General features: G+C 36.8%; 1 protein-coding gene and 1 long non-coding RNA gene across 38 annotated transcripts in view; one reads left to right on the top strand and one right to left on the bottom strand.

Annotated features, from left to right (window-relative positions):
* LOC143745066 (uncharacterized) overlaps nucleotides 1-1,013 on the bottom strand; it is a 3,138-nt gene extending 2,125 nt beyond the window's left edge. The window contains exon 1 of the long non-coding RNA XR_013205939.1: nucleotides 964-1,013. This is a non-coding gene — a long non-coding RNA (uncharacterized LOC143745066). The remainder of the gene's footprint in view (nucleotides 1-963) is intronic.
* ldb1a (LIM domain binding 1a) overlaps nucleotides 1-16,632 on the top strand; it is a 22,118-nt gene extending 5,486 nt beyond the window's left edge. For 3 of the 37 annotated variants that reach the window (XM_077236916.1, XM_077236915.1, XM_077236917.1), the window contains 10 exons: nucleotides 9,004-9,106; nucleotides 9,244-9,288; nucleotides 9,522-9,597; nucleotides 9,812-9,917; nucleotides 10,066-10,238; nucleotides 10,920-11,042; nucleotides 13,125-13,208; nucleotides 13,305-13,428; nucleotides 13,654-13,796; nucleotides 14,992-16,632. In XM_077236916.1, coding sequence (XP_077093031.1) covers nucleotides 9,004-9,106; nucleotides 9,244-9,288; nucleotides 9,522-9,597; nucleotides 9,812-9,917; nucleotides 10,066-10,238; nucleotides 10,920-11,042; nucleotides 13,125-13,208; nucleotides 13,305-13,428; nucleotides 13,654-13,796; nucleotides 14,992-15,045 — 1,031 coding nt within the window. In that variant the 3' untranslated portion in view covers nucleotides 15,046-16,632. Of the gene's footprint in view, nucleotides 1-6,858; nucleotides 7,250-9,003; nucleotides 9,107-9,243; nucleotides 9,289-9,521; nucleotides 9,598-9,811; nucleotides 9,918-10,065; nucleotides 10,239-10,919; nucleotides 11,043-13,124; nucleotides 13,209-13,304; nucleotides 13,429-13,653; nucleotides 13,803-14,343 lie in introns of those variants that run through there. The other 34 variants (XM_077236920.1, XM_077236918.1, XM_077236919.1 and 31 more) reach the window with 22 other exon arrangements.
* The last annotated feature ends 319 nt before the right edge of the window (nucleotides 16,633-16,951 follow it).

Below are 16,951 nucleotides of genomic sequence, written 5' to 3'. Positions count from 1 at the left end.
GGAGCACCATAAAAGCCTGCTTGTGATGTTCACCTCTGTCAGAAACACGATGCAATCTGTGCTTACAGCGCACGTCCCTCCCCTCGACACAGGTTTCCTTTGAAATCTGGTTTGTTTACATTCCTATGCTCCTGTGGGCTGCACGTACAGTGGGCTGCCGTGATCCTCCAGTCTGGATTTGCGGATATATTGCTGAGCACGGATTGCACGCTTTTAATGGCCTCTTTTATAGCTTTGTTTGAGCTAGATAACAACCCATACCGATGCTTTTAAATGTGAGCTACCAAGCTCCATCCAGCTGCTCTCTGCCACTCGACTCTCTACCTCTCACCTACAAGTACTCGATATCAGCATGTGTCCTGTTACCTCATGCAAAAAAGTCACATGGCCCCTTGATTAGAAGGAAATTACTTTAAGCGAAGCTAAAACAGACACAAAGCGAGTCTGTTTCAAGTTGCACAACAGCGAAAGGGTTAGGGGTGTGCCTGTCAAGTTAAGAGAAGGTGCACTGATTTACCATCTCCTGCTGGACTGGTAATGCCTGTGCATGGTGCGTTTAGCGTGCATTTGTGTGCGAGTGTGCAACATCTCCCCCTCTCCAGCCCGTGGCTCACAGATCAGTCTCATTACACAGTGCTAGAACAAAATGGCTTCCTGTGCAGAAAATCAGCTCCCCTCAACTTGTCAGCATTAGACAGGGATGTTAGAACTCGTTATGTCACGTGTCAGCTATGGTGAGGAAATATTAGATGAGAACTGGCATTTGCCAGCTGCACAAATCCGCCACTGTAAGAATCAATGTGTTGTCTGAACAAAATGACACAAGATTTTACAGACTGAATGAATATTTATTAGTGACGCTTGGTAGGATAAGGATTACTTTTGCTATTGCTTATTGTCACCTCTATTATTATTAAACTTTGGGATGCGAGTCACTGTTTGTGCTGTGGAAATGAATGATACCTTAAATTGTGCGGCTTTATGATGAGAGCTGTGCTGTTACTTTTCCAGGACCAAGGTCCGCAAAAGGGTGCTGGAGATTCTGCAGAACATTTGAAAGAAAATGTATTTATTTATTTTATAAATAAATATATAAAACATTTTTTAACAATATTTTTTTTTAAACACATTTACAGATTTTGAAATTATTTGAATTTTAGGAAAGTCAAAGTCAGCATATTAACGTAAGGTATTTTTGGACATTTTTTTTCGCTGTCTCATTTTTTACCACATTCGCAGAATATGACAGCATAATGTTTCATTATGCTGTCTTAAGAATTCACAATAATTTAATTCTATTGACAGCTTTATTTCTAAAATGCATACGTGCCACTTTCAAGAATAGTTTGTAGGCTCCCTTGTGTTGTTTCTCCGTAAAAATAGTCAGAAATTAAATATCAAAATAATATCTTATACTCACCTATAAATTGGTCACAGACTAGTATTTAAATTCGGTCGCAGCTAGGTAATCAGAACCATACTGAAATGTGATATTGCTATTATGTAGTCTACTAGATACTACATAGGACTACAATGAGTTAATATTGAGTAACTTAGGCTACATTTCAAGGACAACACAGTTGGTTTGTCTGTTTTTTCGCCGCCATTGAAAATAGCAATCCAAACGAAGCCAGCAGCAACCAGGCAGCAACACACAGTGGCGTTTCCTTCCTGAATGAATCAATGTTTTTGAGCGCATCGGTTGAGTGAATGAATTAATGAATCACTCAAAAACGTTTGCTGAATTCGAAAAGTACTCCCATACTACTCGTATGTATGTTTTCCATATGAAAATATGATAGAAATAGTAAGAGTAGAATTATTAATTATGTGATTGATTTTTAGGCATCCGAATTCACCATAGTTTAGTTCTTGAGTGAATCGTGATTCATTACAGACAGTCACTTGTAGCCACCTATTGCTGTAATTTAATTGCAGTCAAAGTCATTGATATAGAAGTAAAAATGTAAACAATTAGTTTTTTAATCACAATAAAGAGCAGTGCTGTAGTTGAGCCCAAATATTTATAGATAAGCAATTGTAAATGTAAGAAACAAAATGTAATTTAAAAAAATCAGAACTGCGGCAATAAAAGGAAAAGTAAGCAAAGGCATCTGTATCTCATAGTGACGAGGATCAGCTGTTTGCTTCTCTATGATTTCCAACTCAGTGCTTCCTGAGACCTCAATAAACTCCCATGACCTGTCCCTGAGGCTGTTGTTGCCAAGGGAAACGCACTGAGTCTGAACACAACAGACCCCTCACACTCTCTCTATACCTGAAGTGTGTGTTTTAGGGAACACCTAAAGTGCCTAAACAGATTTATTCCCAATGACAGCAAATGTGTTTTCCTCAGTGTGTTTTACTGCTCATTGATTTTTCGCTGCATTCTCATCAAGTATTTCTCCCGCTGCTTTTTGAGGTCTGACACTTATGTTTGATAGCATAGTCTTTGCCAACAAAGTCAACAAACACCACAGTTACTTATTAGTCATTTATCAGACACTTTCATATCCAAAGTGACTTACAGTATATTTATTGCATGTTCAGTCCCCATGGAGTGACCTAAGGTTAAGTGCTTTGCCCATATCTTTAACCAGAAACCACTACAGTGCAGCAGCAGCAGGCAGAATTTTCATTCACTGTATATTTGTGAAGCGTGGATATTTCAGAGCCCTCATCGTATTTCAGTATACAGTATATACTCATCGTATTTCCTCTCACAGCAGTGTGACGCATGTTTCCAAGTGATTTAACGGCTTAAAGAGATGCTTGCAACAAAAAAGCCAGTCAATTTAATCCACCAGTGGGTTCGCTTAGCTTTGCATATGTCTCTGGCAATCAAATGCCTGTAAGACTTTTAGGTAGTAATGAGTGGTCTGTGATGAAAAGATAGGAATCTGAAGAGGCAGTTTGATCCCTGCTGGGTCAGAGCATCATCATCTTTAGAAACAGAGTGTGTACATTGCTTCAGTCAAGACGAGTCATGTTTGGGGTCAGAAAGGTTTTATTGTTTTGTTTAAAAAAAAAGTAATACTGTTATTCAGCAAGGATGCATTCAATTAATCAAAAATGACAGTAAAGACACTTATAATTTTACAAAAGATTACTTTTTCAAATAAATGCTGTTCTTTAGATCAAATTCAGGTTTGCCATCACAGGACTAAATTACATTTGAAAATAGAAAAAAGTTATTTTAAATTGTAATAATATTTCACAATATTACCGTTTTCATTGTATTATTGATTAAATCAAGCTTTTTTTGATAATAATAATAATCTTACCAAACCCATTTTTTTCCAAAATTTTGTGGGTGCTGAGATTTAAAAAAAAAAACGTTTTTTAAAGAAGTCTCTTGAAAGAACATTTTAAGAATAGCTGCTTTATGATTAACTATATGACAATATATTTAATAATGAATATAACTTATAATACAATTATGATAACTAATAAAACTTTTTTTTTCCTCATGTAATTTTATTAAATGTTCAAAAATATTTTTAATAACAAAAAAATGTTTTGAGACAAAATATCTGCATGTACAGTATGAGGGTTTCATTTTTTCACCAATGATTTTCTTTGATTTTACCATGACTTTTCCACGATTTTTCCTGTTTGTAATTCAGTGTGAGATTTCACAAAAAAAGCGCAACACTTCAGAATATAAAATATCTCAATTGACTATAGAAACACTTTAGGAATGTTCAAGACTTTCTAAGATTCTATTAATTTCCAATCATACTTTTGAAATTCCCTAAAATGTTGGGGACCGTGGGAACCCCAAACAAAATATTCACACATACAAATGCTTAATCGGGATTTAGGAATTGGTTACACACATTTCATTAAAAATTCTAAAGTGTTGACTCTCTTTTGTGAACATGACATCATGAGATGTTTTCCCCCTGCAGATTCCTCTGAGCGAAGGACAGACATTAGATATGACTTGCACTGCAGTCAGTCCCCCACAGTAGTTAGTATGGCCCTCACATATGTCGTCTGTCGCCAGAGCATAATCGCGCTCTGCCAGCCGTGTAGCTGTGAGCAGCCTGGGTGAGCGTGAGGCACATGGCTCTCCTTGTGCTTGTGTTTGGGAGAGATGAGGCAGTGGCATAACAAAGAGCCCCTGGAGCACTGTGAGGGAAGCAGAGGCCTCATCAGGGAGAGAGATTTTGTCAGCCATGGCGGTGAAGGATGGAGTTTTCTCCACAGAGACAATCCTTCATTCAAACCAGAGTTAAAATGAGAACAGCTTCACTGCTGCACATGAAGGACGTTCATAAAGCTTCATAAATTAATTCACCAAGAGCCCCCAGTTGCAGTTTAGCTATTATCGTTTTCCTGTCTGAATGTCTCATATAACCAAGCTGCTTATTAGATCCATAAGTCTAAAGACTTTTAAAATACACCCATGTTGAGGTAGGCTACCTGTCATAAAAATAACACACGCTAATTTATATAAGCATTGGTTCCTTAACACTCGTGTATTATTTTGATGTTGGCTCATATCTTCCTCGCTAAATTTGTGCTGCAGTCCTGTGAATTCGGAAGATATAAAGTTTATGCAAGTTCAAGTTCGTAACACTAGAGAGCGATGTTGTTCTATCTGAGGAAGTGGATAGGTCTGAACCATAGACTTTTAAAAAAAGGTCTGTACCATCACATGTGCCTACATGTGACTCACAGCAATTCATTATGAATTCGTTATACTGATTTGACCCACAGCCAAAGAGACAGTTAAACCAAAAATAAACTTTATGACATTATCTACTCACCATCATGTTGTTCCAAAATTTCATGACTTTCTTTTATTTGTGGAACATAAAATAAGATATCTTGTAGAGAAAAAAGTTTCAGTTTTTTTGTCCATACAACGAAAGTCAACATTCATAAAAGATATACTCGTTTGTGTTCCAAGCAGAAAAAATAAATAATAATATTACGGATTTGAAATAACATCAGGGTGAGTAAACTTTGACCAAGTGTTTATTTAATTTTATTTAAACTGACATTTTGATCCTAGTGACATACTTTTCATAATTAACAGGACAAAAACACGTTATGTGATTGATTTTAGTGTGTAATGCAAAGACATTTTAAAACATTTTCTCTTCTTGATAACAAAACATACATGCTGACCTTTCTCTGTGAAATTAGTATTAAAGCAATGATATCACAAGGAAAGAGTTCAGCATGATAGAATTTGCATATTTATTTTTTGCCTTTGAACACTTGACAGCATTGATCTTTGTGACATTGCCATAGTAACAAATTATAGGGACAGTCTCTTTGCAGCAGAGGTCCTTAATGCTGTGCTGGGAGATCCCTTGTTGCAGAGATTATTTCCATAACTATTCAAACTTCATGCCTTTAATTTTGAATTATTTTTTTATCAGAGTTGTAACTGAATTTTCTCTACTAGGACTGAGCCAGCAGCATTTCACCCAGTTACCAGCCCAGATTTAAAGGGATATTTCACCCAAAAATTTAAATTCGGTCATAATTTACTCACCCTCAAGTTGTTCTAAACCTGTAGGATTTCTTCTTCTTCTGCTGAACACAATTTTCTTTTTTATGAATATGAGTAACCAAACAGTTGATGGACCCCATTGAACTTCCATATGGAAGAAAAAATACACTGGAAGTCAATGAGGCCCATCAACTGTTTGGTTACCCATATTTTACAAAATATCTTCTTTTGTGTTAGCAGAAGAATTGAATGCTGGTTTGGAACAACTTGAGGGTGAGTAAATGATGACAGATTTTCATTTTTAAGTGAACTATCCCTTTGACATCCTTTGGAGGCAACACCACCATCACTCTATGATATTGTAGTATAAGTTATGATCAAAAATCAGTCATAAACTTTTGCTTATTTTCCATGTAACTCCTAAAATAATCAAATTAGATTAAAAATAGTCAAAGGTCTTCTGACTAATCACATAATGGTGCCTTTAAAGAAAACACAACCAAAAACAACATCTTAAACCTCTATTAATTCTAAATAAGTTTTCTACATGTTTGTAAGTGTCATTGTCCAATAAGCTTATAATTATTTAAGGATAAGGGCTTTGTTTTTCACCATGGTTACCTATTATTGTAGTGTGGTTTTTCCCTACAGTCGACACTTAATAATATATATATAATCTAGCACTGCGTCTACAGTCGACAACTGGCTTTGAGTCTGAGTTTCCTATAACACTATCTAAGTGTCTAGTAAGCTCCACTAACTTGCTGCACAGCAATAACTAATCAACTAGACAATATGTTATGAGACGATTATATTTTTCATATTGTCAAACCAGGATTTCGAAATGTCCACTGGTTTCGACTGTGGTTTCGACACCAACAATCTTCAGAGAAGGCCAACGTTTTGTTCAAGTATGGTAGGCCTGTAGGAGAAGTAAGGTTAGATGTTAGAATTATGATTAGTTTAAAATACAGTTTACTATGTTATTTATTTAAAAAAGCCATCACAGTATCAAATCAGTTAAACCTTAAATATGCTGGCAATTCTAGGTTTTATTGACAGGTTCACAGCTTTGCATGTTGACTTCAATTATGATTCATGAAATTAAGACAGCCAAGTTAAAAATATAGCCTAAATATAACAATTATAAATAAATAGTCTTTTCATTTTTTTATATCAAGTTGCCAATTAATTTAAGCGAGATAAACTAACTTAAAAAATATTTTTGGCAGGGTCTTCAGAAGATGCGTGGGTGGTGTAAACACTGGATCCTCTCTGATCTCATCCAAGTCCCGTTACGAATTCTAAAAGTTTAGGCAACTAGGGTTTTAGTCGATAATCTTTTTTTCTTTTGACCACATTTACAACATGCTTTCGACGTGTAGCCTACTGTAGTGAATACTGGCAGTAGTAGCAGCTAGCTTGTGTTTGGGGGAGGGGTAGGTTTGATGGGATGGGATTGCGAGGGGTTGATGCTCCACCAGAGCAGGGAGTGCTGAGGGGGGTTGCACGGAGAGAAAGAAGGGCCTGTACTATTGTTCATGATCAAGAACAAAGGGTTGCACGGGCACTTTTCCTCGTTTCCCCGTGAGTCCGGTTTCTTGTTTAACACAGTCTACAACTACCAGCGCTGCCACTGCATTTTGTTCCTGCTTTTTTGCACACCACGATGGTTTGCCGAGGCTGATGTTTCAGCTCACCTCGCTTTAAAAACAGCGACCGACAGACCGGGATTATAATCAGGGCGAACCGGGGGGAGAGAGCGTCGAAATCCTGCAGGTGTGCTTAAGCTTCAGTGAAACGTAAATTCATTGCAACTTTTAGTTTTAAAGCTTGTAAGCGCGGAAAGAAGTGCTTTGAATTGCGTCGCCATGGTGATGCAGTTTACGGTGTTCGGATAATCGGCTAACCTGTGCAGGGCCTCGCCTGTGCTCGGACTCGGAGCCAGGCCTGGCTAAGCTAGGCTACCAAGTTTGTCGTTGTAGTAGACAAATACCGAGACTTGCTTGGAATAAGTTGCCACAGATAACGTTACACAACAGCAGCATTTTTAAATCATAGTTCAATGCACTTTATTATGAAATGTTTTGAGTAACGTTAACTGTTAGAATGGGTAACGTTCCACCTTATAGCTTAGCACAAATGTTCAACAACAACAGAGGAGAATTAAGTGGTTACTATTAATCTGTGTGAATATACAAAAGATGCAGTATTTAATCATATGCAACATTATGAGTTCTTAATTGCTTTAAATGATGTTTAGGATTCAAATTTACTCATTATTACTTTGTTTGTAGATAGCATTATAAAACGTTATTCTGTCAGTTAACTGTGTGTGTGTAACGTAATTGTCAATGACATTAAAGATTTATACTAATTATTACATTTCTCAAATGCACTGTAAAAAGCACCTCTGATGTTTCAAAAAGAGGCTAGCTGGCTTAGAGTGAATCTTAGTTTATTCAAATTATGCTGATTACTACAACTCACAGAGCCACAATATTGACAGGTTGGTGTATCAGATAATCAGACTAGAAAAATGGCAGATTTGTGTGTGACCTTGCCTTCTTTTTCCAGTTAACTCATGCAAAACCTGGAAATATCAGTGATATGTAAATTTGCCATTTCCAGGCCACGCTCTAGCCTATTGAATATTTAATGTTTCTTGTTGTGCTAAGTTTGAAATATTTAATTGGCTGCTAAAATATCCTTAAAATGTTTTTAATAATTACTTAATCAGAAATCACAAGCGAAAAAAGTCATGGAAATGTATTAGTCAAAAAGTGTTATGAGGTCACCCTGACCTAGTAATTACATTCCAGTTTAGATTGATTGTGTGGCTATTATATATTGTGAATAAAATATGCAAGAACCATAAATCACTGCACGAATTTTGCATTTAATAATTGCGAATTGAATTGTATTATATTAGACCTTGTGTGGCTTGTTTTTGGTTTTCTGATTTTAACTTGCTTTCATGAATTACATAGCAGGACTAACTGGACTTAACTGAATCCTTCAGTGAGATGGGGGATGGGCTGTGCATAAGCTACAGGGAAATAATCACAATGTCATTTGATCACATGGTGTTTGCTTATCAGGGTGTGGGGGAATTATCATGGAAGTCTTTCAAAATAAAAATATTCATGATATTTATTATTTTAGAGAAATAATGAAATATTTAAAGATGTAATTTCCTTCAGTCAACATGCATGTTAACTGCACTAGTCAGTGAACAAGAATAACTCAGGGTTATCTTGTATTTTATAAATATGTGTGTGTGTATATATATATGTGTGTGTGTGTGTGTATATATATATTTATAGATATATATAGATAGATTGATGTTGTGGAAAAGTCAGGACAAAAATAGACAACTCTTGTTTTCCTACAGCTGGACTAAATGCATAATGATTGGTGTATTTGTATGCGTGTCTGTATATTCTGTAAATGGACTAAAGATAAAAATGTAGTGTCTTTTATGTTTGAATGGACTGTGTTCTCTCTCATTGTCTTTGTGTTTACTTCTATAGGCTGTTCGTCCAAGTCATTCAAGCTGTACTCCCCAAAGGAGCCTCCCAACGGCAGTGCCTTCCCTCCATTTCACCCAGGTGCAATGCTGGATAGAGATGTGGGGTGAGACTCATGTAAAACTAACTAGTTTATAGTAAAAAGTGGACATCTAGCTAACATCTATCTCAAGTAATCTGATTATACATTTGAAATGAAATTAACTTATTATTAAAGTCTGAATAATGCTCCTTATATTTCAGTCCGACACCGATGTATCCCCCCTCTTACATGGAACCTGGAATAGGGTAAGCTCTTATTTTGCAGTTAATATCATTGTGCATGGCAGTATATTTTCAAGAGACAGACAGCAGGCTGATTTTCAACAGCCATTAATCAGCCTTCAGGGTCACATGATCCAGAAATAATTCTAATGCTGATTTGCTGCTTAATATTTTTGTAGAAATTGTGATTCTTTGAACAGAAAGTTCAGCATTTATTAGATTTTTTTTCCATAATAATGATGCATGCCATGTTACAGGAGGCACACACCGTATGGAAATCAAACAGACTACAGAATATTTGAGCTCAACAAAAGACTACAGAATTGGACAGAGGTAAGAGAAACCACTTTTTCAACATTCATGGTACATTTTTAAATAGGGGACAACTGAAATTCTTATTTCAGGAAAGGAAAAAGTAGTTTGTTTACATGCATGTGAATCGTGCAAAACCTTGCAATGTAAATGCTGCTTGTTTTGCCCATTTAAACTTTAAAAAAATAAATAAAGATTATACTTGAGTTGTGTGTTTTTTGGTGTGCTTTCTCAGCAGGATTGTGACAATTTGTGGTGGGATGCGTTCACTACAGAGTTTTTCGAAGATGATGCAATGCTGACTATCACTTTCTGTCTGGAAGATGGACCCAAAAGATATAGTAATATTCTGTTTTATAAAGTCACTTCAGTGATTTTAATTTGTTTGTATTTGACTTTAATGATCAAATATAGGTGTAAACATAAAGAAAACCACTCATAGTCTGTTTTTTCTCCAGTTACTGAATCCAAAATTGTTCCTGTTTTCAGCTATTGGTAGGACATTGATCCCTCGGTACTTCAGGAGTATTTTTGAGGGAGGGGCCACTGAACTTTTCTATGTGCTAAAACATCCCAAGGAGTCATTCCACAATAACTTTGTGTCCCTGGACTGCGATCAGTGCACCATGGTGACACAGAATGGCAAACCCATGTTCACACAGGTATAATTTTTTTATTTACCTATAACACAATGCACTTCTTATAAAATGTATTGTCAGAATTAAATCCTAAAAATAGCTTTTATGTGTTGCCCGTTCACTTCTTTTAAAAATGAATACGGTGTCAGAAAATAACTTGTGATCTTAACTGATCAGATCTTAACTCAGATCATTAGGATCACATCGGCTAGAAATACCAAGGGTTCACTCTAAGCATGGCGAGTCTGCTTTTAGCTACTATGCCATTCGCAGCTGGAACCAGCTTCCAGAAGAGATCAGATGTGCTCCTACAGTAGTCACATTCAAATCCAGACTCAAAACACATCTGTTTAGCTGTGCATTTACTGAATGAGCACTATGCCACTGTTCGTCCGACTGTTTGCACTGTATTTTATTTTATGTTTTAATTATTCTGATTTCATTTGATTATTTCTGTATTTTATCTTTTATTCTAAACTGTTTTAATTATTCTGATTTCTTTTGATTATTTTAATTTCTTCTATGTAAAGCACTTTGAATTACCATTGTGTATGAAATGTGCTATATAAATAAACTTGCCTTGCCTAACTGGAAATTAAAGTATTTCCATTAAATAAGCTCTACTATAAGAACATAACCATCGAATCATTGTAGGCCACCCCCACCATTGCCATTCAAATTACACTAGTCCTTTCATCTCCTCAGGTGTGTGTGGAGGGAAGACTGTACCTGGAGTTTATGTTCGATGACATGATGCGTATAAAGACATGGCACTTCAGCATCAGACAGCACAGAGAGGTTGTGCCGAGAAGCATCCTGGCAATGCATGTGAGTTTTGGATAATTATTCATGCTGTTTTCTATTCACATCATTACAGTACTTGCAAGTCTGCAATATATTGAGATTATTAGAGCAATACTTTTGTCCTAAACCCCTCTTTCAATATTTACACTACTGTTCAAAAGTTTTGGGTCAGTAGGCTATAATTTAAAAAAAAGAAAATGAATTAATTAATACTTTTATACAGCAAGGATGCATTAAATTGACATTAAAGCCATTTATAATGTTTCAAATAAACTTTTAAACTTTCAATTCATCAAAGAATCCTGCAACAAACGTATCATGGTTTCTGCAAAAATATTAAGCAGCACAAATGTTTACTGCATAAATAGAATGTTTATTGAGCACCAAATCAGCAAATTAGATTGATTGCTGAAGAATCATGTGAAACTGGAGTAATGATGCTGAATATTCCACTTTGCCATCAAAGGAATATTTATTTTTATTTAATATTTATTATATTTAAATAGGAAACAGACATTTTTAATATTTCACAATATTACTGTTGTGTAATATCTGCCATTAAAGGGTTAGTTCAAATAAAAATGATCCCATAATTTACTTAGCCTCAAGCCATCCTAGGTGTATATGACTTTCTTCTTTCAGCCAAACTCAATCGTAGTTCTATTAAAAAATATCTTGGCTCTTCCAAGCTTTATAATGGGAGTGAATGGTACCTTCAATTTGGAAGCCCCCCGAAAAAAACGCATCCATCCATCATAAAAGTAATCCATACGGCTCCAGGGGGTAAATAAAGGCCTTCTGAAGCAAAGCAATGCGTTTTTTAAAGAAATATATACATTTATAATTTTATAAACTATAATTACTTAGAGCTGCACGAATATCACAAAAATCATAATTGCGATTATTCCCTTGAAATTGTAATTGCGATTATTAATTACGATTATCACAATTTACATTGAATATATATAAGCGTATTATAATACGTTTACACAAAAAACTGTTAACACACACACAAGTACTGTCCCCCTTTACTTAACATACACATCAATTGTAAGAATGACTAATAGTAAAGAATACTAATAGATAAACATTAGGACTATGCTAAAGCAATTAAATAGCAGTCCCAAACTAGTCCCAAAATAGCCTACAATGTTGAAATGAGCCACCACAGTCATTTAAAAATATAAAAAACAACACAAAGTGAAAATAAAGGGGCATTTTGGGGCTATGGAAACGACAGTTACCATGGTGAAAACACAATACTAACAAGAACTGTTAATGAAACGGCTCCTGGTGAATAGAATGAAAATCATACCTGCATGCAAATCCTTCTCAGCTAACACGTGATTTATTGGTATTTTACTTTTATTTCGTGACTTAGTAATTTACATTGTAACGACGTTTAATGCTCGTAGTTTCTTTTGCACTTTATACAGTAAAGCGATACACAGCGCACGCCGTCGCATTTGCGCGTGCAATTGAGTGCGCGCTACGAGCACAGTATAACGGCTGACAAGACAGTAAAGTCCTTTTTTCTGAGGTGAAAGTCTTTTTATTTCAGCGTATACCTACGTCACTGCCTGGTATGACATATTGTGCTGGGTTTTCTGAAGTAGTCGTGATTCGCCTCTCATAACATAATTATGCTCTAAACACACACACGCAGAGTGGATTTTCTTTTGTAATCGCGCCTTTGAACGATTACGTAATCGTGGCATCCGTAATCGTAATCGCGATTAGAAATTTGATTAATTGTGCAGCCCTATAATTACTGGCTTCCAGTAACGGCCATACGAGAGTCTAGTTCCTGCGGAAGAATGACCTATAATTCAGACCATTTTTCCACCTATAAGTTGCAATGATTTTAGCTGTAGATATGGCATAATTTACTTATTCAATTTTTCCTTAAAATGTCTAAAAATTACAGTCTCCCATATTATCCAGCATTTCAACACTAGAATGTCTTTCTTCTTAAAATGTCATGTTTTGTTTAAAAAGGTTAAAATAGAGGCTTTTTTTATCAAGATTTGTGCTTGTCTTTGGGAAAGCATTAGCAAAAACCGACACTACTATTTATTTTGATTTACTAAACTTTTTTCACAACAGGCACAAGACCCTCAAATGCTTGACCAGCTATCAAAAAACATCACAAGATGTGGTTTATCTAACTCTACGCTGAACTACCTCCGAGTAAGTAAAGAACGGTAGATGTGAATTAAAAACCATCTCCAGCTACAGTGGCTTCACTTCTCCATTGGCATCTAACAGATTTTTCCTCTTCCACAGCTTTGTGTAATCCTGGAGCCCATGCAGGAGCTGATGTCCAGACACAAGACCTACAGTCTCAGCCCACGAGACTGCCTCAAAACCTGTCTGTTTCAGAAATGGCAGAGGATGGTGGCCCCACCAGGTGCGAATCCAGCATCTTTCATCTGAAAGACAAGCAAACAGCTGGGGTTTTGAAAGTAAACTAAAACCATAAAAAGACATTTGTTACTTGAAATAAATATAAATTTATGAAAAACTAAAACTAACATGTATATGAAAAACGAATAGTATCTTTATGATACTAAAATAACTGCATCCAGCGGCATCCCATGCGAGTTTCAAATATTGTTCTGTGCTCTTTCTCCAGCCGAGCCTGCAAGACAAGCGCCCAACAAGCGAAGGAAACGAAAAATGTCCGGCGGCAGCACGATGAGTACCGGAGGAGGCAACAACAACAACAGCAACAGTAAAAAGAAAAGTCCAGCCAGCAGTTTTGCGCTCTCCAGCCAGGTACCTGTAAGCATCTCATTTTGATGTCCATTTTGAGCTGTGTGATATGGGTAGCGGGAGGAGGGTGGACCAATGCTTGTATTCAAGTTAAGCATAATACTAGGAAGACAGACCCAACATAGAGACAAGTGGACATGATCCAATGCTGGGCAGTCCCTGGTCCTTTAGGGCCGCAGGTCTGTGGGGGTTTTTTTGGTGCTTTTTGTCAGTCTGTTGGGTGTTTTGAGCTCCAGAGACGCAGCCAACACTAGAGACCCGAGGTGGAATGAAACCCGTGCAGCACTCAAGGATCTGGGATGCCCACCATGGCAGAGCTATTTAGTGTTCAGCATGGTGAACGTAGCCTTTTTCACATACAGCACTGCTGATTTAAGTTCCTGTGGCTGGTGCACCGTGCTGATTTGGGCTTGTAGTGGGCAGGATTGTGGAGGTCTAGTTCCTCAGTGCCTTCTGCAGTTGCTATGTGGTGTAGAAAGCCACCGCGTCCCCCTACGGAGCACCCCCGGGTTGCGGGGATAATGTTTGCGCCCCTTCCTGTCCCCTGCAGGATGTGATGGTGGTGGGAGAGCCCACTCTGATGGGAGGGGAGTTCGGGGACGAGGATGAGCGGCTCATCACGCGGCTGGAGAACACACAGTTTGATGCGGCCAATGGCATCGACGACGAGGACAGTTTCAACAGTTCCCCCGCCCTGGGCACCAACAGCCCCTGGAACAGCAAAGCTCCCTCCAGCCAGGAGAGCAAAAATGACAACCCCACCTCACAGTCATCACAGTAGAAGTATTAGGGGCTAGCGAAAGGCTCGAGAAGCCGCTCGAGGACGCGACCCGGTCCTAGTCTTCTGTGTTGACGATTCCTCAATTGGTCACTTGTGAAATTGGCCCTCCTCATCCTCCGTCGCCATCAGACATGCCGTTTTGTTGGTTATTTTTCTATTTTTTTTCTTTGAGAGTCGTTTTCCAACACCATCCGTTTCTGTGTCTCGATCAGGCTTAGCGATCAGGCTGTGGGTTATTGTTCCAACCTCGGGTCTCTCTGTGCGTGCTGTGCTTTGACACGCTTGGCCGTTTCTGTTGTGCTCACTTGACAGGAAAGGATCACTTTTTATCTAACCGTTTAGTGATATGACCATTGTGTGCACCTCAGATTCAAACCCAACACTCCATTTTTAAAAACTCAATTATTTGTTTTGTAGGACCTGGTTGGAACAAAAACCTGTACAGTTCCGGAGCTTGAGGACCGGAGTTGAGAACCACTACGTAAAGTCCTTTAAGTAAAACTAAATAAAGTGTAAAGCATCGAGGTTCTTGAGTTTGGTCATACCCAAAATGGTCACTGAGAGCTTGCCTGACCGTTATGCCAGACTCAATGAAGTTTGATTTTTTTTTTCCTTTAAATTGTTTGCATTCTGTTTGGTTTCTTGTTCTTTTTTTATTTTTTATAACGATTTCTAAAGAGAAAAAATAAGCAAGCAAACAAAAACTCTAAATATCCTTTGCACTCTTGTCACTGTATTTTGGATCTATTTTTCTTAATAAAACGATTATGATGAATTTTGTTCTTATTAAAACAAAAAAATTGATAATCTTTAACTGGAAAACGCTGTCAATCTCAAATGTAAAATAACAAATTTTGTATTAATGTTATCAATATTATTGTAAGTAGATGCTACTTTGCTCTAAGCTTTATTACACCTATCTGTCTTTCTGTTTTTTCTGTTTCAATCGTCATTGAAAATTAGATTACATGATCATAGCATGTACGTCTGGGAACTGCATGTGTCAGACAATAGCTATTGCAGCTTTAACAGTCTCATTGTTTGCAGGATCTAAATCCTAAACTGTAAATCCAACAGCTGGTGGCACATTTTGTCCTGAAACCGTAGCTATGAACATTTTGTTTCTTGGAGATTTTTAGCCTATTGAAAAGAACAGACCAAGCTCAATGCCTTTGTGTAAACCCAGTCATTCACAGCAATTGCTAAATTGCTTAATTTTAGTATACCAGCCATTTTTTTGTTTTTCTCCCCTGATGCTACAGAACAAGAAGCAAAATCCTTTAATTTACACATTTATATTATTTTTTTCATCATTTTGTTTGTGTATTTGTGATTGTATATTTAAAATTGTAGCCAAGTTCTGTATAAGTGTGATTCTATTTACTCTTCTTTAGGACCCCTGTCTGTGCCCTTGACCCATTCATGTCAAAAGTAAAGCTGAACCTCTCATTTCAAATCGTTTCTAGATCCATTAAAGGTACAACTACCTTTCACCTATAAAGGTAGATTATAGTTTTTAAGTCAATGTACAATGTATTTATTTTTTTAAAGTCTTTGCCATTGCATTATGTATCAAGACGAAACATGTTGCTGTGTATGTGATTTTGCCTTTGTACATTATTTCAGTTTTATGTTATTTCATTAACCTAAGATGATATATAAGTTCTTGAATGAATCCATAAGAGTTCTTATTAAACCTTGGATAATGTAAAAAATAATCCAGATTATTAATTCCTAGAAGCCCCTTTGAGGTTACAGTGTATTGTTTTTTTAAAACACCAGAGGGCACTCAATTGTAAGGTTTCCATTGCCCTATAAAAAAGGTCTGAGACTAAACTATAGCTACATGTAACCAATCTACGGCATACAGATCTTAAATTCATTTTTCACTATAACCCAGTGATTTGGTTCATTTCTCAAGTCGGCTATAAAACAGGTGTGCACTTTCGTGAGTTTTCAGAGACCTTTTGTCTGTGGTTGTTTGACAAATATATTTTTGCCTAGCGTCTCCAATTGACAATTGATGTGTGGTACCAATAAAACACATTTTCACAGCTATCTCTTCTGGTGTGTGGTTAACTCGCATCAACAGTACATTCAAAATATATGAGGCTTCCTTGGGCTTTATTCCGAGGAAGATCCTCTGCTAACAGCTCTGGATTTAAGTGTTTTTGTTGTACTTTATGGTTGGAGCTGTTTTTACCAACCTGGTTGTTAGTAGTGATCAAAGGCAACCAGGAAATGTCCAACTTTTTACAGAAATCTATATACATTGTTAGTGGAACGGGAACAATAAGAAAAAAATTAAAATGTCTCTTCACACAAATATTTTTGTCCATTGAATAATTACAAACAGGAACATGGGAATTAAACATTT

The sequence above is a fragment of the Siphateles boraxobius genome, unplaced genomic scaffold, assembly GCF_051911475.1.
Source record: "Siphateles boraxobius isolate OS27281-9 unplaced genomic scaffold, OSU_SipBor_1 20, whole genome shotgun sequence".
Lineage (NCBI taxonomy): Eukaryota > Metazoa > Chordata > Actinopteri > Cypriniformes > Leuciscidae > Siphateles > Siphateles boraxobius.
The sequence above is the reverse complement of the archived record's forward strand: the minus strand, read 5'-3'. Positions and strand labels throughout refer to the sequence as shown.